The sequence below is a fragment of the Raphanus sativus genome, chromosome 7, assembly GCF_000801105.2.
Source record: "Raphanus sativus cultivar WK10039 chromosome 7, ASM80110v3, whole genome shotgun sequence".
Classification (NCBI taxonomy): Eukaryota; Viridiplantae; Streptophyta; class Magnoliopsida; order Brassicales; family Brassicaceae; genus Raphanus; species Raphanus sativus.
Window position 1 is genome coordinate 838,530 of NC_079517.1, and position 22,961 is coordinate 861,490.

Sequence of the window (22,961 nt, forward strand, 5' to 3'; positions counted from 1 at the left end):
CACAATCGGTTTCGTTAACAAGGAGTTATATTGCTTACATGCAATGTTTTTTTTTATGACGAATTTTTCAGATTTGCGTAAATATAGTTATAAATTTAATTTAGTTTGTACTTCAAGTTTAAGTATTAGTGTAAATGATGTAAATAGTTTAATGAAAGTATGAAATAAAGTATGATATAAATTAAAAGAATGATTTAAATAGGATATAAAATCATAAAAAGAAAACAACAAAAATGTTGAAGAAGGTCGACCCAAAAACTCAAAGAAGGATTCTACTTTTCAATAGTAAAAGGTACGAATCAGCTAAACCTATCTTCCAAAGTCGATCATCACCTATGTTAGTGCTTACTTCATATATATATATATATATATATAAACAATTATGCATCACATCAAACATTTCCCGCAATCATAAAAAGATTGGATAACTTTGTAATTCAACTCCTTCTGATAATAATAACAATATAGTACCGTCCTTTTGTATTGTTGTACACACATTACATGTATGTCTAACATAATGAATTGTCATTGCAAGAACAAAAAAAAAAGTATAAATCATTGCAAAGACTATTAATGTCTTTAGTTATTTTCCAGTTCCTTGATTTAGTCTTTGCATGCCCATCTCGTTCTTCATGGTTCCTGGCTGTAAAATCTGTAAAGAAACTAATTATAGAAAAATGTAGAAATCCAAGTAAAGATTATTATGTTGTTATGAGACTTTGTTTTACCTTATGAATGGGAAACGGTGCGACAAGACATTGTTTGCCTCAGTTCCCTGTAGCGGAGAGTGACTCAAAAGCTTGAACCAACAACTTAACTTTATCTCTCCGAGCTGGTGTAAGCTTGGAAACAACTTCTTGAAGCGAGTTATCGACCATCCACTCGTCCCCGTTTCTCTTGTTTCGAGTTTCTTGATGCCTAAGGTTCACTCTCTCTGCTTCAACACCAGGGTCCAATGGCAAGAACCGAGGCTCTCTTGGGTTGAACTTCCTCACATTCTCCAACGCTTTGACGAATTTCCTGAGTTGCATTGCTTTCTTGACGCTGCTCCATCTGTTAATCCTCACTTGTGATGATGCCTGTGAAGTTTCACTCTTCTGTCTTGTGTCTCCTTCAAGTGAGATTCCATCTATGACTTCTCCTAATAGCTCCACCGCTTCGGTTTTGTAAACTTCCATTTTCTCACCATCCATACTTGTTGTGTCATCCTCTGATTCTTGTTCTTCTTTAGGCAATGTCTGGTTTCTCTCGTTGTCTTCCATCTGTTTGCATAACAACCGCCACAAGCTCGAACACTCTTGTTTCTCCTCCAAATCACCATCAACTTTTGTAGTCTCTTTGAGATCCTCTTGTAGCTTTCTCAGTTTACCTCTTAGTATCTCAGCGTTACCTTCATTTTCACTCTGAACCGTCGTCATAGAAGAAAGGCTGGACTGACGAGAGATGTTCCTTGACGTTGCTGCCGAACCTGGAGTCGAAGAAAAGCTTATAGTGTCGAAAGCCTGTGCAAGAAGAGAGACTTTTCTTCTCTGAGACGGTGGTAACGTAGATATGGCTTGCCTCAGAGCGTAATCAAGCATCCATTCCTCTGAGTTTCTCTTCCCTCCAATCTCTTGATGCCTCAGACGGATCTTTTCTGTTTCTGGATCAGGCTCCCAAGGCAAGAACCGTGGCGTCTTGGGGCTGAGTCTTCCTAAATCGCTGACGAATCTCTTTAGAAGGATGACTTTCTTCACATTGTTCCATCCTTTCACTTTAGACTTTGGTTTTGAGTTGGTAGACGACGGCTCTTCACTGACTTGAGAGTTTCTTTCCATTAGTTCTTGATCCGTAGCGCTGTCCATAGATTGATCATCAGAGGAGTTGTCTGGGATCTCAGAGAGAATCTTCTCAAGAGCTTCTCTAACAAGTGTAACTGTTCCGCTTCTTTTAGCATCAATCTGAAGATTAACAGTCTCATCATCACATTCACCATCAACTGAAGAACTAGTTTCTTCTTCTTTCTCTGTCACCATGTGTTTGTAGATGAGCTTCCACATTCTTGAATCTTTCTCTTTCTCAACCACGATCCGCTGTTTAACGTTTCCTATAGGAGGAAGTAAATTGCTGGATTTCCTCGGCGTTGAATTAACCTCCTCTTCTCCTTTCAAATTCTTTTGATGCACTCTTGAAAAGACATTTGCAATCTTCTGCTCATCTTTCTCTGCTCTCAGAGTTCCTTCTGTGTCAGCTTCAACATTGTTCTGAGGAGTATCAACCTCTTCTTCTTGTTTCAAGTCCTTTTGATGTACCTGGAATCTTGAAAATACATTTGCAATTCTCTGCTCATCTTTGCTGACTTCAGAATCTTTCTCTCCTCTCACTGTTCCTTCAATGGCAGCTTCAACATTGTTCCGGAGGTTATCAACTTTCTCTTCTTGTTTCAAGTCCTTTTGATGTACTTGAAAGCTTGAAAAGACATTTTTGATCCTCTGCTCATCTTTGCTGACTCCACAGTCTTTCTCTACTCTCAGTGTTCCTTCTTTGGCAGTGCTCTTAGTTTGTTTAACACTCTCATGACCATCAAGAACTGTATCAAAAGCCTGCACAAGAAGTTCCACTTTCTTTCTCTCTATAGGAGCCAATCTTGATATAGCTTGTCTCATAGCATAATCAAGCATCCATTCCTCTCCATCTGTTCTTATTCCCTCCACTGTTGATCGACGTCTTAGTAATACATTTTCTCCCTCCTCCAGTTCAGAAACAACAGGTAGATTCCGCAGCTTCCTCGGATTGAAAACATGTGCTTTATCCAAGCTTTTCACAAATCTTTTCAATAGTATCACCTTTCTCACGCTGTTCCAGCTCTTCTTTTTAGTCTCACCATGATTTTCTTCTTTCTCCTCTTTAAGAGAGTTAGATGATGATTCCGAAACAATCTCTTCATCAGATGACGAGTCAGGGATCTCAGAGAGGATCATTTCAAATGCTTCCTGAAACGATTTAATAGTTGCAGCAGCAGCGTCACCATGATCTTTCTCAGTCATCTCATTAGTTCCATAGGACCACCTGTAATCTTTCTCAGCTTCATCAACCTTTCTCTCGTTACTGTCTCCCATGTGCTTCTGTATAAGGTTCCTCCATGTAGAAAGGTTTTTCTTTTCAGAATCTCCTGTCTTCTCTTCTTTTTCTTCTTTAGATGAACCTGAAGCCAACCCATCTAATACTTCCTCCACAGCAGGATGATGACTAGAACTTGAATCTGCTATTGATTCCAAATCTTCATCAGATTTCATACCAAGGTTCAGAGATGATGAAGCTTCTCTAGTTAACTTTGTTTCTTCAAGATCCTTTCCTGATAATAAAACTTCTGGTAGATCATCAGTAGTGTCATCATTGTGTCTCAAGATAGTTTGTGAGTTCATTGTTTCCTTCTCTTCTCTTCCAGGACTTCCAAGACCACAGTGACCTCTAGAGCTACTACCAATAGGAATCAAAGATTCAAAAGCTTTGACAAGATGTTTCACTTTCCTTTTCTGCGGTGGAGCAAGAGTCTTGATAACTTGCCTAAGAGCATGATCAAGCATCCATTCCTCTGCATTCTTCCTCTCTCCAACCAACTCTCTCCTCAACCTCATTATTGTTTCATTCTCTTCAGCATCAGTACACTTGCGCCTCTCTTTTCGATCCAAAGACTTGAGAAACCTCTTGAGAAGGATTACTCTTTTCAAGTAACTCCACTTCTTGGCACCTCTCTTATTATGACCAGATTCTTCTCCCATGTGAGAAGTAGAAACCATTACAGTCAAATTCGTGTCCCTTCCTTCAATAGGCTTCACTTCCGAGCCACTTGAATCACTTGAGTCATCTTCATATTCTTTCGCCAATTCACCCTCTAAAGAATCGTTCTTTGTAACAGAAACATCATCAGACGAGTCATCATCAGTGATTTCAGAAAGTATCTCATCAAAAGCTTGCTTAACAAGCGTAACAGTATCATTCCATACATCTTCGGTGTTCTTTTCATCTTCATCATCTTCCATAGTTTCTTCACTTTTAGTTCCCTCAATCTTCCCATTATAATAATCAAGACCTGCCATGTTAGATTCCTTGGAAGCTTTATCAATTCTTCCATCTGAATCATCCACATTCTCCGGTTTAGATTCTTCATCCTTCCATACCATTTCAGTTTTCTTTCCATCCTCTTCTCGCAGTTCGCCAGAAGAACCATCCCTGCAAACTTCCTCACTATCTCCCACAGTTTCTTCACTCTTCACCTTCACATCATCATGATCCAGACCAGTCACAGTTTCCTCCATATCTTTGTCAATTCTGCCATATGAATCATCCATAACTTCCGGTTTAGTTTCCTGGACAACACATTCTACTCCAGCTGATGCAACAGCCTCCACTGAATCATTGCCTCCATCCCCATTATCATCAACAGTCTCAGTAGATATTCTATTCGATTCTGATTCACTTCCACAGTTCTCCCAGCTAGAAACATCTTCTTCGAAAACATCTTGATTGGTTTCTCCGTCTGCATTATCATCATCATCATCAGCCACATGCTCTGATTCTTGATTAGCAGAAGGCCCTCTCTTTCTACTCAAAGTCCGCTTCAACAGCACCAAACGCCGGTTGACACTCTTCTGCCTCTTCAAAAACTTCCTCCTCATCGACACAAACCGCTTCAGAGACGGAACATGAACAACACTGCTATTATTATTATTATTATTATCCGCAGCGTGGTGGCTATGAGGCCGACCGTGAAGAGAACAATACCTATAATTGCACACATCATCACTCTTCTTAGAAGAAGGAGAACCTTTCATAGCTGAAGAGCAAGTAGCCTTGAGCAACCCTTTGTATCTCAAACTCGTCATTCTCTTCAACCTAGCCACTTGGAGACTCTTCTGAATGTTCTCCACATTCTTGGAAGCTGAAGAGCTCGTTGGTCTCAAGTAATGAGGCTCTAACAACAGCCCTCCTAAGTCCTCCTCCCTGGAAATCAAATCAAGATTCTTCTTCTTCTTCCTTGAATGTGAAGTAACACGCTTCATAGATCTCATCTTCATCAGTCCTTTCCTCGTTGACTGTCTCCTAAGAACCTTCATACTCTTCAGTCTCCTCACCGATTTTGAACTTTCCTCCTGAACCAAAAAAAAAAGATATCAACTTTACAGATCTCAGATTCCGACAAGAACAGAGAGAAACAATGACAAAAAAAAAACAGAGAGCAGATGTGAGGACTTGCCTGGTCAACCTTCTCCTTCTCGTTGACGACGTCAGATGATTTAGTAGAGTAAGTGATGGAATCATCAGACATCTCGGAAGAAGAGGAGTCTTCCGACTCGGCGGTGTAGCCGGAGAAGATGACCGGAATCTGATCGGATGTGAAACTGGGCAATCTTGAAATCCTGATGGGTTTCTTCCACATCTTCCTCTCTCTCCTTTTCAGCTCTCTTCTGCTCGTTTTACTCGAGCTCTCCCATTTCTCCGACAGCATCATCGGATTCGACATTCTCTCTCTCTCTCTCTGTGTCGTGTCCTAAAGTCTCGAGCTTTATTGATTTCTTTTACCGGAAGTCTCTCTGTTTTTCTTAGATGATCAGAATTGACGCAATTGACATTGGTATGATTCTCGTTGTTCGTCAAAGATCATAACTTTTTTATTTATTTTATTTTTGGTTTCATTCGTGTTTGAACACTCTTCGAAGATGATTGATGAGAGTCGTCGAAATTGAATTTTATTATTCCACCGTTTTCTTCTTCTCCGTGTTGTTGATAAATATTTATTTCGCTTTCTTACGCGATGGACGGAGAGTAACTCTCAGTAAACTATATAAAAACGACGAAGTCAAATTCACTTTTATAGTACAAAATGTTTTGTTTTTTTATTAAATTACATAACCAGTTTTTTTTGTCAACTAATTGCATAACTAGTTCATGGAAATTTATAGATTAAAAACCATATTTATCAGTTTTGTATAGTGGAATATTATATGTTGCTAAGTTGTAAAAAAGTAACAAAAAGAAGCATAAAACAGTTTCTTAATTAATTGAACAGGTAAAGTGTTTTGTAACTTTTAAAGAGTTTATTATGTCAATTCCTTAGTCTAACATCTGAGAGTTAAATACATATTAGGGGGTTGCACATCAGTTTTTTTTATTGTTGATAAAAACAGAGAAGAAAGAGTTTCATTGACTAAATAAACTGAAATACCCTTAATTAATGAAAATAGGAAGAAGGAAAAAACAACACGATGCACCAAATATCTGTCTTCATTAACGTCTTGTTTATAGATAAAATAATTGATGCAAGAATTAATTGGACAATGAATGTGGGTTGTTAGATCGATATTTATTTATGAGACTCTTTATTTATACTAGTAGTACAGAATGTAGAGATATATTCCAGTTAAGCGAGATTGCAAGAACATCTACAATGTATTACTCCAAATTTTACTCCAAAATTGTGCAACTCCAAAATAGAGTAATGTTTTACTCCAATGTATTACTCTATTTTTTACTGTAAAATAGTTAATAATTGTTAATAATGTCATATACTTATAAAAATTTACCAATTAACCTCAACTATTTTATATTTGCAAATATACTTTAAAATATAATTTATTAAAATTAAATATTTATTATTAAAAGGTACAAGAAATCATAAAAATAGAATAAAACATAATATATAAGTTGGTTCAATAGTGAACATTAGAATATTTTTTTCCACAAATGATCAACTAATGCATTTCGTATTGAAAAATGAACTTTTTTATCTTTGATATTTCTAAATCGGCAAAAAAAATTTGAAATCGGACATTTTCATTTTTTGCAATTTCGATCTCTAGAGGTAGAGCTTCTCTTGCAACTTCAATTGGTGCATCGAGTTCACGCTCATCATCAATTATCATGTTGCATAAAATTATATATGTAGTCATGATGTCATATAACATTTTTTTTTCAAAAACGAAAGGTCATTTCACAATACAGAAGCGCGAATATCAGATTATTAAATAATGAAATATCTTGTTTTTTATGTTATTGTATCAATTTGATATATTATTTAAGTAAGAAATAAAAACATTAAAGATTTAAAGGACCATTTCATAAATAAAAAACTTTAACTCCAAAATGGAGTAATGTGTAAGATTACTCCATAAATGGAGTAACCCTAGCCATTACTTCATTTTGGAGTTAAAAATGGAGCGGGGTTGGAGATGATTTTACTCCAAACATGTAGTTGACTAGAAAAAACACATTACATGTTTATGTTATTGAGACTTGAGAGTATACTGTAAATTCACTGAGATGCATTATGATGTATGAGGCCGTGTTTCACGTTAAATCATCTTCCAAAGTTCAGAAGGTCAAATATTTCAAGTAAATCAGTTTTTCATTGCCAGTGTAAGAATAAAAACATTATATGATAGTACTCAGGTCCAGAAAGATAGTAAGATCAACGAATATAAAAATAGAATAAAAACATTATATGATATAGTACTCAGGTCCAGAAAGATAGTAAGATCAACGAATATAAAAATAAAATAAACAAGAACGCGTAATTACATGTGGGATCCATATGAGATATGAAAAGTGTGTGTCGATGACACCTATACCACGTGATTTTAAAATCTCTCTGCCGAGATCACCGCTTTGATACATCTATAGACACTATCAATGGTGTACTAGTAGAAGTAAGATAATCTTGTAGTATAATGTAAACCATGCATAGTCAGAATCATTTTGCCGTGTGTTAGTGTGTTACTAATCTTCCGATAAAGATCTCACTCAATGTGTCCGCATTTTTTCGGCACAACTAACTGATGTTTAGTATACACGTTTATTACAAAAGCATAATGTTAAATTGATTTAATATATGTCCTCTATGCTTTCTCTAAGTTTTTATTGATACGTACGTTCGCTATTCTGAACATGGTGAAAAATTAAATAACACCAGATTATCAACTCTTGAATCTTTCTCTCCTGTTAATTATACAATTTGTTCAGATGCATGACATCGACACTGACAAAGTTATAAATTAGCCCTTGATATTAAATATAGAAACCCAGTATCTGGATATGTGATAATATACTTTTAATCACCATTTCAAAGCAAAAGAAAAAGACACCCAAACGATCTGGTTATTGAAATTCTCCACTAATATAATATAATTATATAGATGCTTAGAAATAAAACATGAAAACGTAAACCCAAAACGTATCAAAAGATCCTATAACTATTCCAAACAAACAAAAATAGAGAGACTATCGTTAACAAAACAATGATATGGAAATTGGTTATCCCCTTAGACCATCGATTAAGGTGGTGGCCGTGTAACATCTCGAAGAACAGGTGCTGGATCACCTCTTCGAACTATTGGAGTCGGGTTCCAATCACCATACTCATCGTGAACCACTTCTTCCCAAACCGTATCTCTTTTTGCCGAATCATGCTTCACCGGAGGATCATCCGGGAAAGTTTCTCCGGCTACGGAAGCGATCGCCAATATCACTAGTGCTGTAGCAACAAGAAGAAGAAACCTCACGTTGTTGATAAGGAGAGCCATGCTTCCTGTTTGATTTAACTAGACAACTAGGGCTCTTCAGCTTCTATATAGAATGTATTCATAAGTTTTCTTCTTGTATACTAACGAAACACAAAATTCGAAGAAAAGTTTTAAACAAGAGAATATGATTGGATTCATGCATTGCAGATTTTTGACTTCTCGCTGCTTTTACATTACAAAAATTTATTTTTCCAAGTTTTGAAAAAGTAAAATTCCTGCACAATTTTTTATAAGTATATTCCTTCATCTTGATATCTTTTTTCTTTGTTACTCTTTCGTCTAAGTAGCACTCTAATATGAAAACATGGTTTAAATATTGATTTACATTATGAGATTGCACAGAGAAAACAGTCCTCTAATACGATCAAATAATTTGCATATTGTTATGATAGAAATTAGCGTTTACTTGCTGTTAATATCCCCCATGCATACATTTGTCTTGGTGTCAATATGTTGGTCTAAAACGCAGCGTATTGAGGAGGAAAAACAAAAACTCGGCGTTCAGATAAACACAATCTGTCGTTTTCATTGAAACTACACGCTGTTAAAACCAACACACCTCGCTGTTTCTCAATCCACGTGGCTAATTGCGTAAAATCTTATCCAACGACTTTTTTGCTTGTCTGTTCTCTCTTTTCTCACACGTTTATCCAAAAAAGTGCAGAGAAAAAAAAAAGAAGCCGTCGTGATCGGCAGAGTCCAGCGTCCGCGTCACCACCATTATCATCGCCCTCTCTTATCTCATCGTGATTCCCAATGCAATCTTCTTCCTTTTTTATTTTATTTTTATAAAATTCCACCATTTATTATGTTTTGTTTACCGAGTAAATAAAGTTCTCTGCTTCACGTTTCCTCTTGCTTCTCTGTTTCCTTCTCTGACCTCCTACCCAACTCCCTCGCTCAGGTAAATCTCCTCTCTTCTCGATTAAAGTTTGTATTTTGATTACTGGGCTTTTGATTATTCGAGCTCATGATCTCGTCGGAATCTCGATTTGAAGCTCTCTGTTTAGGTTCAAAACGCAAAAAAGGATCATACTTTCCTTATAAAATTCAATTTCATTTACTTGATTGCAGATTCGTGTAGCTCGTGATAGATTCTACGATAGTGAAATTTGAGGAAACAAGAAAAAAAATGCTGACTTTGGTTTCAGATCATCACAAACTCTGTTTTCTCTAATACTCAAAGACTCTGTTTTTTTTGTTGTCTTTAACAGCTAAACACACACATACAATCATCTCCCAATGGATATAAGTAACGAGGCCAATGTTGATCCCTTTTCGATCGGACCAACATCCATCCTCGGTCGAACCATCGCCTTCAGAGTCCTCTTCTGCAAATCTATGATACAGCTCAGACACGATCTCTTTCGGTTCTTACTGCACTGGTTCCTCACACTCAAGCTCGCCGTTTCGCCCTTCGTGTCCTGGTTCCACCCCCGTAACCCGCAAGGGATCTTAGCCGTCGTCACGATCATCGCCTTCGTGCTGAAACGTTACACGAACGTGAAGGCTAAGGCGGAGATGGCGTACAGGAGGAAGTTCTGGAGGAACATGATGCGCACTGCTCTGACTTACGAGGAGTGGGCTCACGCTGCTAAGATGCTAGAGAAAGAGACTCCAAAACTGAACGAATCTGATCTCTACGATGAAGAGTTGGTCAAGAACAAGCTTTGTGAGCTTCGTCATCGTCGCCAAGAAGGTTCTCTCAGAGACATTATGTTCTGTATGAGAGCTGATCTCGTGAGGAACCTCGGGAACATGTGTAACCCTGAGCTCCACAAAGGCAGGCTTCAGGTTCCTAGACATATAAAAGAGTACATCGACGAGGTCTCTACTCAGCTGAGAATGGTGTGTAACAACTCTGACTCTTTAGAAGAGCTTTCTCTAGAGGAGAAGCTTTCCTTCATGCACGAGACGCGTCACGCCTTCGGTAGAACGGCTCTGCTTCTCAGCGGCGGGGCTTCTCTCGGTGCGTTTCACGTCGGTGTGGTTAGGACTTTGGTCGAGCATAAGCTCTTGCCTCGGATCATCGCTGGCTCCAGCGTCGGCTCCATAATCTGCTCGGTCGTAGCCTCGAGATCCTGGCCAGAGCTGCAGAGCTTCTTCGAGAACTCTCTGCACTCTCTCCAGTTCTTCGATCAGCTAGGAAGCGTTTTCACGATCGTGAAACGTGTCATGACGCAAGGAGCGTTACACGACATCAGACAGCTCCAGTGCATGCTTAGAAACCTCACCTGCAACCTCACGTTCCAAGAGGCTTACGATCTAACGGGGAGGGTACTCGGGATAACGGTCTGCTCGCCGAGAAAGCACGAGCCTCCTCGGTGTCTTAACTATCTGACTTCTCCTCACGTGGTGATATGGAGCGCGGTGACTGCTTCTTGCGCTTTTCCTGGTCTCTTCGAAGCTCAGGAGCTAATGGCTAAAGATAGAAGCGGAGAGATCGTGCCGTATCATCCGCCTTTTAATCTGGATCCAGAGGAAGGTACTACTAAATCATCATCTACACGCAGGTGGAGAGATGGGAGTTTGGAGGTTGATTTGCCTATGATGCAGCTTAAGGAGCTCTTCAATGTCAATCATTTTATCGTGAGTCAAGCTAATCCTCACATTGCTCCGTTGCTGCGTCTAAAGGATTTAATTCGAGCTTATGGTGGTAGATTCGCTGCCAAGGTATGTCTGACATATATATATATTTTTTTAACGCTGATTTATTATGATATTACAATTATTAAGAAAATTATCCGACAATACTATCTGTCGACATATCTTTTTAAGTCTCTGTTATGTTTCCTTTTGTTTATAACCGCTCTCTCTACTTGTTTTAGCTTGCGCATCTAGTGGAGATGGAGGTGAAACATAGATGCAACCAGGTGTTAGAGCTTGGTTTCCCACTAGGTGGACTCGCGAAGCTGTTTGCTCAGGAGTGGGAAGGTGATGTAACGGTTGTGATGCCTGCTACTCTTGCTCAGTACTCTAAGATCATACAGAACCCTACTCACGTGGAGCTTCAGAAAGCGGCTAACCAAGGAAGGAGATGCACTTGGGAGAAGCTTTCGGCGATCAAAGCGAACTGCGGGATCGAGCTCGCGCTTGACGAGTGTGTAGCCATTCTAAACCATATGCGTAGGCTCAAGAGAAGCGCCGAGAGAGCAGCTTCTTCTTCGTCGTCTCATCATGGATTAGCTTCGACGACGAGGTTCAATGCTTCTAGGAGAATCCCGTCTTGGAACGTCATTGCTAGAGAGAACTCAACTGGCTCACTCGATGACCTAGTTACTGACAATAGTAATCTTCACGCGTCTTCGGGGAGGAACTTGAGTGATAGTGAGACAGAGAGCGGGGAGTTGAGTTCTTGGACGAGGACTGGTGGACCGTTGATGAGAACAGCTTCTGCTAATCTGTTCACTGACTTCGTTCACGGTCTTGACGTCGACATTGCGTTGGCAAGAGGGTTTACTAGCAGCAGCCCCAATTCTCCAGCGGTTCCTGGCCCGGTTAGTCCGAGCTTTAGTCCGAGGTCGAGATCCGTGGCGGCTCAATCCGAGAGCGAAGGTGACAAGAGGGAAACTAGCAGCGTTCTTGGAGGAGCGAACGGTTCGAGGATAACGGTTACTGAAGGTGATCTTCTGCAGCCTGAGAGAACGAGTAATGGTTTTGTGTTGAACGTTGTTAGAAGAGAGGACTTGGGAATGAGTGTCGGGAATGAGATGCCGGAGAGTGTACAGCTTGATATACATGAGAGGGAGATGGATAATAGCTCTGTTTCAGAACATGACCAAGAAGATGATAATGATGATGATGATGATGAAGAAGAACATGAGGGCTCAGTTCCGGTTACCGTTTCTTCAAAAGATTCTGGTTTACACGAACCGATGTCTGATACTGTTATAGATGCTTAGACTGATTGATCCGAGTGAAGAGATTGTCAACTGATTGAAGTTAGATTCTTGTTCAAGGAGAGTTTATAAAGTTATAATGCTTTGTAAATAGAATAACTATAAGCCATAAGGTTTGTGTTGTGTGTATGTTTTGCATTGATTATTGTTTTAAATTTCACTTATTCATTTGTGGAAAATATCTGTAAAATAATTTATCAATTTAGTTGATTTTTTAAATTATTTTGTTAGTTTAGTATAATAAATTTTTGTGTGTTATAAGAACTTTCCCAGAAATTCAAGGTAATATTATAAATGTGAAAGGTCATTTTAACATAAATCAACATATATTTATTAAGAATTCAATCTCTTTAATATTCATTCTAAAAAATAAAACAAGTAAATAAATATATTAAAATAATAATTGTTTTACCAACATAGAAATTGTAACTGATTTAAAAAGTATGAACTAATAGTTCTAATATTATTTTAAATATTAAAATTTATTCAAGAAGTTATTGGTGCTATATATTATGTGAAAATTGCAAGAATAAACTTAAAAATGGAGATGCAATTATATTTAATATTTGTTCTAATAAAAACAACTGAAACATTAAGGTTTATATACACATTAAATACTTTGTAAATTATATTTTAGTTATCAATATTAAATATGATTATTTATATAATTTAATTATTTATTATCCATATAGAATTATAAACTATATATTGTAACATATATTTTTAATACAAAATGAGTTTCCGTATAATATTGTACGGGTTCTTTATCTAGTTACTGTAATAATATTTAGTATGTAATTTATTATTCATAAATTATTTTATATGATAATTAATATTATTTTGTATAATTTTATAAAAATAAAATGATAGAAGTTTTATCATTTGTTTAATATAAAACATTACATATATTGTTATAATTTGTAAATGATTAAACTATTTAACTAATAATTTAGACCGTAGGTGTTAAGTCACTATATGTTTAGCGGCTACCGCTTTTTTGAGAACTGATAGTACATAGGTAATTTTGAAGAGAAGTTTATAAAGAGAAAAGGAAATGGACCTATTTAACAACGTGTTTCTTACTTCCTAAGAATTTGCTCCTTAAAATTAGAAAAGCACACGTTAACTTTGACATGTTGGTAGAATATGAAGAAAGTTTGAAGACATTACTAATAGAAACATTCTATGGAACATCACGAACCGTTTTTCTGCAAATTGTATGGTCTACAAAGTCTTAATTCAAACGACTTAACCAGTTATTCATCACTTGAGAACAAAATTTTAAATTGACTTTGTGATACCGTGTTAAACTGATGTGAAATGATCACAACCACATCCAAATTTCTTTTCCAATATGAGTATCTCTGACCTATTACTATTTTTACTTTTATTATAATATTTAGAGTCAATTTCATTCTAACTCATTGTTATTTTTTCTTCTAAAATATAAATTATTATTTTTTGCTACATTTAAAATAAAAAATGGTAATCTCTATTTTTACACTATATATTGAAGATTATTATAGAGAAATACATTGGAGTAAACTAAATTTCTATTATAAAATTCTTTATTTTAGAAAAGAATATAGCAAAATACATTGGATGGTCTAAGTCTTTATATGTACTTAGTCCATTGACCTATATAGGTAGAAACACCAAGTGTTATCAACGCGAAGATGTTCGCAGCTAAAAATAATAAAATGGAGATTCTGATCTCTCTAGTCATGTTTACTCTCCTCTTTTCGACCATCAAATCTAGAGTAACTGAATCCAACGACGGCATTTTGGAAGAGGTTAGGGTTGGATTGGTGGTGGACTTGGGTTCCGTGGAAGGCAAGCTTCTCAAGACTTCTTTTACCTTAGCGCTCTCAGATTTCTATCGCATAAACGGTGGCTATCGAACCAGAGTCTCTGTTTTAGTAAGCGACTCCCGAGGAGACCCTCTCCTTGCTCTTGCTGCTGGTGAGTTTCATTTTCTTTATTGCTTTCTGTTCTCCTGTAAAAAGCTTTTTGTTCTGTTAATTTGTACTGAAAGTTTAGATTATGAAATAAGTAAAAAAGATTGAAAATGGACTGATATAAATAGGGAAAAAAAACAGAAGCATTCAAAAGTTGAAACAAAAAATGTTTGTTTAATACTTGGGTCTTGCACTATACTAGTACTTAAGTTGAATTACTCGGACATTAATTTACAATTTCATTCGGTTTTCCTATCTGAAACAGCTAAAAATCTTGTCAAGAAAGCACGAGTGGAAGTCATTGTTGGTGTGCAATCATTACAAGAAGCAAAGCTTTTAGCGGCCTTTAGCTATAAAACTAAATTTGTAGTGTTATCTCCTCTCTTGCTGAGCTCGTTGTCTCTGAACAAACACAATCACTTTATCCAATGGACGCATGATACGGCATCAGAGGCAAAAGGGATTGCGAGTCTGGTGCACGATATCGCTTGCGTTCTAGCAAATGTAGTAGAGAGGAGAAGTCTAAGAGCTAAAGCAACACATAGTGGTGCTGCTGAAGCTTCTTGGAATGTGTCAGATCTTGTAAAGCTAATCAAACATACTAGAAGATTCAATGTCCAAATAAACAAAGAGATAAAAGAGAGAAGAACAAGATTATGGAGTAGTGGTCGTTTCAGCAAAAGAAGACGTATCACTTGGCCTGGTGGATCTCATCAAGTCCAACCAAAACACCGGTTCTTGGCAGGGAATGGTGAAAAGAAGAAGTTGCTTAGGGTGTTAGTTCCATCAGGAAACAGAGTCCCAAATCTAGTGAGGGTGAATCGTGATCCTGAAACTGGTATTGTTACTGTCACTGGATTATGCATGGAGATTTTCAAGATTTGCATGGATCCTCTTAAGTACGAGCTGGAGTTCATACCTTATAATGGAAGCTATGACAATCTTGCTTATCTACTCTCTACTCAGGTTTTTTTAAAATGCAAACACACCAATATAAAACAGTTAGTATATGTAATCATATTTGTGTTGCGTTTGACAGAGAGACAAATATGATGCAGCTGCTGGTGATTTAACCATCACGTCCAACAGATCTTTATATGTTGATTTCACATTGCCTTTCACAGACATTGGTATAGGAGCCCTGACATTGAAGAAGAAGAAACATGGCATGTGGACGTTCTTTGACCCTTTTGAGAAACCCTTGTGGCTAGCAAGTGGAGCTTTCTTCATCTTGACTGGGATGCTTGTTTGGTTGGTTGAACGGCCCGTTAACCCGGAGTTTCAGGGCTCTTGGAAACAACAACTTGGTACAATGCTATGGTTTGGATTCTGTACCATTGTATTTGCTCACAGTAAGTATATATTTTCTTTAGACTCCACTTAACCGTATTAAATATCTCACATCGAAAATTAAACGTTAATTAGAATATTACACTAGTTTTTGGTGTTAATTAGGTTGATTATTAGTTTTTGTGTAAACCTTCATATCTAATACTGAACGCAGAGGTGTATTAAATGTTTCACATCCAAAATTTAGTGTGAATTAAAATAATACTCCATATAAATACATACGCAGAGTAGTAATCTTCTATTCCTAAATTAAAATTTAGATGCGAGCTAAATCTATTACAAAAAAAATCATGTATTATTAATATGAATAATAGTTCCTTTGTAACGGGCTCTCACATTCTTGACAGGAGAAAAGCTACAAAAAATGTCATCAAGATTTTTAGTCGTAGTTTGGATGTTTGTTGTGTTGATATTGACTGCAAGTTACAGCGCAAACTTGACATCAACCAAGACCATTTCACGGATACAATTAGATAATCATCTGAGTTATGATCCTTCCATGATGAATATTAGCAACTCCATCAATGTGATTGAGGACTACGCTCAGGTTTTGAGAGATGGAACTCTCAGTCACGTAGTCGGTGAGATACCCTATCTCAATGTTCTTCTAGGACAGTATCCAGACGTTTTCGCCATGACGGATAGAGAGGCTATTACCAATGGCTTTGGCTTCGTATGTGCATCTTCTCAAAACTCTTTAATTTTTTTCTTATATGTAACTAATCTCTTTACTTATTGCTTATATTTTTAGTAGATGTTCCAAAAAGGCTCAGGTTTGGCTCCTAAAGTGTCGAGAGAAATCGCGAAGCTAAGGACATCGAGAACGTTGAAAGACATGGAGAAAAAATGGTTCCAAAAACTGGATTCATTCTATGTAAATGCCAACGGTAATGATGATGATGATGACAACGCATCAAACCGCTTCACCTTCGGTGAATTGGGCGGTTTGTTCATCATTGCGGGAGCTGCTCATGCTATTGTACTAGTCATGCATCTCTTTCAGACACGTCGTGAGATTTTGCATGTTTTGTACGAATCTCGACTGTTCACTAAGCTGAAAAGCTCTGTCAGTTTCTGAAGATGCTAAAAAAATTCATCGTATATCTTTTCCACTTTAAGAAATCATATAACCACAATACTAGAAAGAAAAATATCTGTATTGATTGTTGTTTTAAATTTCACTTATTCACTTGTGGAAAATATCTGTAAATTCCCCACCCACCTAAAAAAAAAATAGTCATGTTCAGTTCTTTTTTTTTCTTAGCGTTGAAGAAGTACTAATATATATAAGTATATAGCTTGAATAAAAATATTTTACAGTATAATCCAGTGTTGAACTTATACAATATACTTTGTAAACCGTCTGAACAATTACTGTAGCAATAATTTTTAATAATAATTAATATGTCTTTTATTATTCATAAATTATGATAATTAATATTATTTTGTAGAATTTTATAAAAATAAAATAATATAAGTCTTGTTATTTATTTAATATAAAACATTACGTATATTGTTATATATTATAAATGAGTAAACTATTTAATTAATAATTTAGACATATATTTTCATTTCAAACGGCAGGTGTTAAGTCACTATATCTAATCTATTAATTTAGAGTGCTATTTTTATCTACTTAAAAATTGTCATTTAAGTTTTGGACCCATTCCATCTCATTAGAACAAAATATTTATACAATTGAAACATGAATATTTTTTACATCCCTTCAATTTCTTTAGGATTTACGTGACTACCATTCCTATATTAAAGGAACCACATTTTAAAAAAATCATTTAAGTCTATTTAGAAATCATAATATGCTCAGATACTAAATCCATCTTGCTTACATATCGGGCTATACTATATAGTAATATAAACTTAAACTATAATACCAAGTGTATATTTGCAGCAGTTCGTAATCTTAATTGGATAATTACAAGCCATATGCAGTTGAATATAATAAGGTACATAGAATCGATATGTAATGTAATTTCATGTTTACAAGTCTTTATAAATCAAATACGTAAATGGCATCTGAAAAAAAAATTAACGTCATTGTTACAATCATTTCAACTATGATGTTTCAGAAATTAGTTTTTTTTTCTTCTTCTGGAAATTAATACCTTTACAAAAATGTAAAACCAACAATTATATACCTTTACAAAAATGTAATATTACTTCAAAATTTTTAATATAACTGAAAAAACCTTGATTTTTCTAAACACGTAATCAACAATTATATAAAATGTATATAGTCATAGCATATTATAAAAATCAACCAAATTAAAAAAATGTATCTAATCTATTATTTTAGGGATTGTTTTTTATTTACTACTTGAAATTGTCATATAAATTTGGACTCTTTCATAGTTGTTACTAGAATATATCATGACTCATATATAATGCAACCTACTAACTTAAATTTAACCAAATCTTAACCAAAGTAGATCAATTGAACTTAATCAATAACATTTTTAAAATATTTTTGGTTATCTCTTAATATAACGGATCATACAAAAATGAACCACTCTTAAATCAACGAGTTTTATATCATTCGAAACATAAGAGAAAAATGTGTTGGACATTTTTACAAAAACAAAAATTAATCTTCCAAAAACCAAACAATAGTGGCATAGAACAACATATGCTTATGTTCATATCGCTAACTTACCTTCATATATTTACTCTTTATCTACATCATATCACATCATACACAGTTATGCAAGAACATGAATTTTTTTGTTCAAACCACTAAATATTGGTGGCATATAGTGAATATATTTTTAAATTCGTTTTTTAAAAACTATGAGTATTGCAAACAAGAAATCCACTAAGAACAACATATTTTTTAACTTTACTTAAATCTATCTTTTTAAAAAAAAAATAGATGAATATTCTCCAACAACTTTCCTTAATATTTTTAACAAAATAATTCTGATTAGATTGTAAGGACATCGTATAAATTTGTTTAAAATAAATAAAAAATTATATTAACAAAATAAAATATTTTAAATTTAAAATATGAGTTAAAAAGTGTAACAAAGTAAACTATTATATTAAAATGAAACAAGATTAAATAAAAACTAACAACATATACAACACAAATTATAACACCATTCAGTTATATATATTTAATAAAATATTATCTATATGTTTTATACATAACATATATTAAAACTAAATTTTGACAAATTAATTTCCGCCCTTTAGGGCGGGTACGAATCTAGTATATGTTTAAAGCCTACCGCTTTTTTGAAAACCGGTAGTATATAGGTAATTTTAAAGAGAAGTTTATAAAGAGAAAAGGAAATGGACCTAAATGTATGTATATATTTAACGACGTGTTTCTTACTTCCTAAGAATTTGCTCCTTAAAATTAGAAGAACAGCACACGTTGACTTTGACATGTTGGTAGAATATGAAGAAAGTTTGAAATTTGAATACTTTACTAATAGAACCATTCTATGGAACATCACGAACAATTTTTTTCTGCAAATTGTATGGTCTACAAGTCTTAATTCAAACGACTTAACCAATTATTTATCACTTGAGAACACATTTTTAAACTGACTTTGTGATACCGTGTTAGACTGATGTGAAATGATTACGACCACATCCAAATTTCTTTTCCAATACGTCGTTATATGTACTAGTCCATTGACCCATATAAGCTAGAAACACCGTATGTTATCAACGCGAAGATGTTCGCAGCTAAACAAAATGAAATGGAGATTCTGATCTCTCTAGTCATGTTTACTCTCCTCTTTTCGACCACCAAAGCAGGAGTAACTGGATCCAACTACAGCGTTTTGGAAGAGGTTAGGGTTGGATTGGTGGTGGACTTGGGTTCCGTGGAAGGCAAGCTTCTCAAGACTTCTTTTACCTTAGCGCTCTCAGATTTCTATCACATAAACAGTGGCTATCGAACCAGAGTCTCTGTTTTAGTAAGAGACTCCCGAGGAGACCCTCTCCTTGCCCTTGCTGCGGGTGAGTTTCATTTTCTTTATTGCTTTCTCTTCTCTTTTAAAGCTTTTTGTTCTGTTAATTTGTACTGAAAGTTTAGCTTATGAAATAAGTAAAAAAAGGTTGAAAATGTATTGACTGATTGATATAGTAGGAAAAAGAAAACAGAAGCAGTCAAAATTTGAAACAAAAACTGTTTGTTTAATACCTAGGTTACAAAGGCTAAAATTGACCATGTTGTCGACTAGTTATTGTGGTCTTGCACTATACTACTACTGTAGTTATATTATTGGGACACTAATTTGTAATTTTGTTCGTTTTTTATTATCTCCAACAGTTAGAAATCTTGTCAAGAAATCAAGAGTGGAAATCATTGTTGGTGGTGCGCAATCATTACATGAAGCAAAGCTTTTTGTGCCGAACTCGTTGTCTTTGAACAAACACAATCACTTTATCCAATGGACTCATGATACGGTATCAGAGGCAAAAGGAATTGCGAGTCTCGTGCACGATATCGCTTGCGTTCTAGCAAATGTTGTAGAGAAGAGAAGTCTAAGAGATAAAGCAACACGTAGTAGTGCTGCCGAAGCCTCTTGGAATGTGTCAGATCTTGTAAGGCTAATCAAACATAGTAGAAGATTCAATGGTGGCACCCAAATCAACTGTGGTCGTTTTATCAAAAGAAGACGCATCATTTGGCCTGGTGGATCTGATAAAACCCCACCAAGACACCGTTTCCTGGCAGAGGATGGTGAAAACAAGAAGTTGCTTAGGGTCTTAGTTCCAGCAGGAAACAGGGTCCCAAATCTTGTGAGGGTGAGTCCTGATCCTGAAACTGGTGTTGTTATTGTCACTGGATTATGCATGGAGATTTTCAAAACTTGCATGGATCCTCTTAAGTACGAGATGGAGTTCATACCTTATAATGGAAGCTATGACAATCTTGCTTATCTACTCTCTACTCAGGTTTGTTAAAAGGATTCAAAAACACCAATATAAAACCATAGTATATATATGCATGTTTCAAATAATATGTATTTGTGTTTGACAGAGAGACAAATATGATGCAGCAGCTGGTGATTTAACCATCACTTCCAACAGATCTTTATATGTTGATTTCACATTGCCTTTCACAGACATTGGTATAGGAGCCCTGACATTGAAGAAGAAGAAACATGGCATGTGGACGTTCTTTGACCCTTTTGAGAAACCCTTGTGGCTAGCTAGTGGAGCTTTCTTCATCTTGACTGGGATGCTTGTTTGGTTGGTTGAACGGCCCGTTAACCCGGAGTTCCAGGGCTCTTGGAAACAACAACTTGGTACAATGTTATGGTTTGGATTCTCTACCATTGTATTTGCTCACAGTAAGTACTTTTGGATTAGACTGTTACTCATATTAAATATCTCACAACAAAAATTAAAAGTGAATGAGAGTGATATATATATATTTATGTGGTAAATTTTATGTCTCAGATATCCAATACAGAATGTGGAGGTGTATTAAATGTTTCACATAATTTAGTGTGAATAAAAATAATAGTATATAATTATGAAGTAATCCTATAATCTAATTCAATTTTAGATGTGAGCTAAACCTATTACAAAATAAATCCTTTATACTATATACAGTAATTTGTATGATTCTCCTATTGTAACGGGCCGCGCGCTCATTCTTGACAGGAGAGAAACTGCAAAAAATGTCATCAAGATTCTTAGTCGTAGTTTGGATGTTTGTTGTATTGATATTGACTGCAAGTTACAGCGCCAACTTGACATCAACCAAGACCATTTCACGGATACAATTAGATAATCAGCTAAGTTTTGGTCCTTCCAATATGAAGATTAGCAACTCCATCAATGCGATTGAGGCCTACGCTCAGCTTTTGAGAGATGGAACTGTCAATCACGTAGTTGATGAGATACCCTATCTCAATATTCTTCTAGGACAGTATCCAGACGTTTTCGCCATGACTGATAGAGAGGCTGTTACCAATGGCTTTGGCTTCGTATGTGCATCTTCTCAAAATTCTTTAATTTTTTTTTCTTATATTTAATTAATCTCTTTACTTATTGCTTATATTTTTAGTAGATGTTCCAAAAAGGCTCAGGTTTGGCTCCTAGAGTGTCAAGAGAAATCGCGAAGCTAAGGACATCGGGAACGTTAAAAGACATGGAGAAAAGATGGTTCCAAAAACTGGACTCATTCTATGTAAATTCCAACGACAATGATGATGATGACAATGCATCAAACCGCTTCACCTTCGGTGAGTTGGGCGGTTTGTTCATCATTGCGGGAGCTGCTCATGCTCTTGTACTAGTCATGCATCTCTTTCAGACACGTCGTGAGATTTTGCGTGTTTTGTGCGAATCTCGACTGTTCACTAAACTGAAAAGCTTTGCCCGTTTCTGGAGATGCTAAAAAAATTCATAGTAAATCATTTCCACTTTAAAAAATCATATAGCCACAATACTAGACTTTTTTTTCATATTAACACATTTTTGTGAAATTTCTTCAGCTTTATATAATAAAACAGTCAGATCAACACAACAAAACAACTAAAGAAAATGCCATGCATATATATGTACTTCACATAAGAAGGAAACAAAGAAATTGAATGTTCCAGTATCTTATACTCCCTCTGTTTCATTATAAGTGTCGTTTTAGACTTGTGCACACGGATTAAGAAAGCATTTAATTTTGCATATTTTCAATATAAAAACATCATTACCGATACAATTCAACCAATAGAAAAATATAGTGAAGAATAAAGTTAATAAATTTTGCATTGAAACTCTAAAACGACACTTATTTTGCAACGAAAAAAATTCTCTAAAACGACACTTAATATGAAACGGATGGAGTATTTTGTTATTCTCATTACAAATACAATAAATGTCAATAAAAAATCTAAAATATATAACAACAATGAAACATTATAAATTTTAGTTTACTAAAAATATTTATTATGTAATTAATTTACCCAAGCGAAACCCCAAGTTGGGTTGCAAGGCAGCAGTTATTGAAACGTAGCCGTTCAACAATCTCCGTGAAAAATGGTGTTACTCAAGGATCAAACAAGCAGCATTTGCTCCACCAACTTTCTCCACTCTACTTCAGACCGTTCATGTACCTGAGGTCTCAACGTTATTGTTCACAAAAGGAAAATACGACCGTTGAAATGGTAAGGCAATTTTTTTACCGTTGTAATCAATTTTTCTTCTTCTTATTTGAC

General features: G+C 35.6%; 4 protein-coding genes across 5 annotated transcripts; 3 read left to right on the forward strand and 1 right to left on the reverse strand.

Moving 5' to 3' along the window:
- Positions 1-399: 399 nt before the first annotated feature.
- LOC108817476 (calmodulin binding protein PICBP) lies at positions 400-5,775 on the reverse strand. Its single transcript, XM_056990399.1, has 3 exons — positions 5,237-5,775; positions 729-5,132; positions 400-652 (listed from the first exon to the last, which is right to left on the reverse strand). The coding sequence occupies exons 1-2, from the start codon at positions 5,501-5,503 to the stop codon at positions 768-770; spliced, it is 4,632 nt and encodes a 1,543-aa protein (XP_056846379.1). The 5' UTR covers positions 5,504-5,775; the 3' UTR covers positions 400-652; positions 729-767.
- Positions 5,776-9,206: 3,431 nt separating this feature from the next.
- On the forward strand, positions 9,207-12,679 carry LOC108817991 (triacylglycerol lipase SDP1). The gene is made up of 3 exons (XM_018590834.2): positions 9,207-9,462; positions 9,773-11,231; positions 11,387-12,679. The coding sequence occupies exons 2-3, from the start codon at positions 9,801-9,803 to the stop codon at positions 12,458-12,460; spliced, it is 2,505 nt and encodes an 834-aa protein (XP_018446336.2). The 5' UTR covers positions 9,207-9,462; positions 9,773-9,800; the 3' UTR covers positions 12,461-12,679.
- Positions 12,680-14,016: 1,337 nt separating this feature from the next.
- Positions 14,017-17,036, forward strand: LOC108817278 (glutamate receptor 1.1-like). Of its 2 annotated transcripts, none has more exons than XM_056990195.1 (5): positions 14,017-14,419; positions 14,681-15,381; positions 15,455-15,767; positions 16,113-16,438; positions 16,517-16,656. In XM_056990195.1, exons 1-5 carry the CDS (start codon positions 14,134-14,136, stop codon positions 16,517-16,519), a joined length of 1,629 nt encoding a protein of 542 aa, XP_056846175.1. In that variant the 5' UTR covers positions 14,017-14,133; the 3' UTR covers positions 16,520-16,656. The 2 variants fall into 2 exon arrangements, with proteins under 2 accessions (XP_056846175.1, XP_018445430.2); XM_018589928.2 differs by having other exon boundaries at positions 14,019-14,419; positions 16,520-17,036.
- Positions 17,037-19,477: 2,441 nt separating this feature from the next.
- LOC108816604 (glutamate receptor 1.1-like) lies at positions 19,478-22,165 on the forward strand. The gene is made up of 5 exons (XM_018589169.2): positions 19,478-19,752; positions 20,066-20,694; positions 20,780-21,092; positions 21,409-21,734; positions 21,818-22,165. Exons 1-5 carry the CDS (start codon positions 19,491-19,493, stop codon positions 22,145-22,147), a joined length of 1,860 nt encoding a protein of 619 aa, XP_018444671.2. The 5' UTR covers positions 19,478-19,490; the 3' UTR covers positions 22,148-22,165.
- The last annotated feature ends 796 nt before the right edge of the window (positions 22,166-22,961 follow it).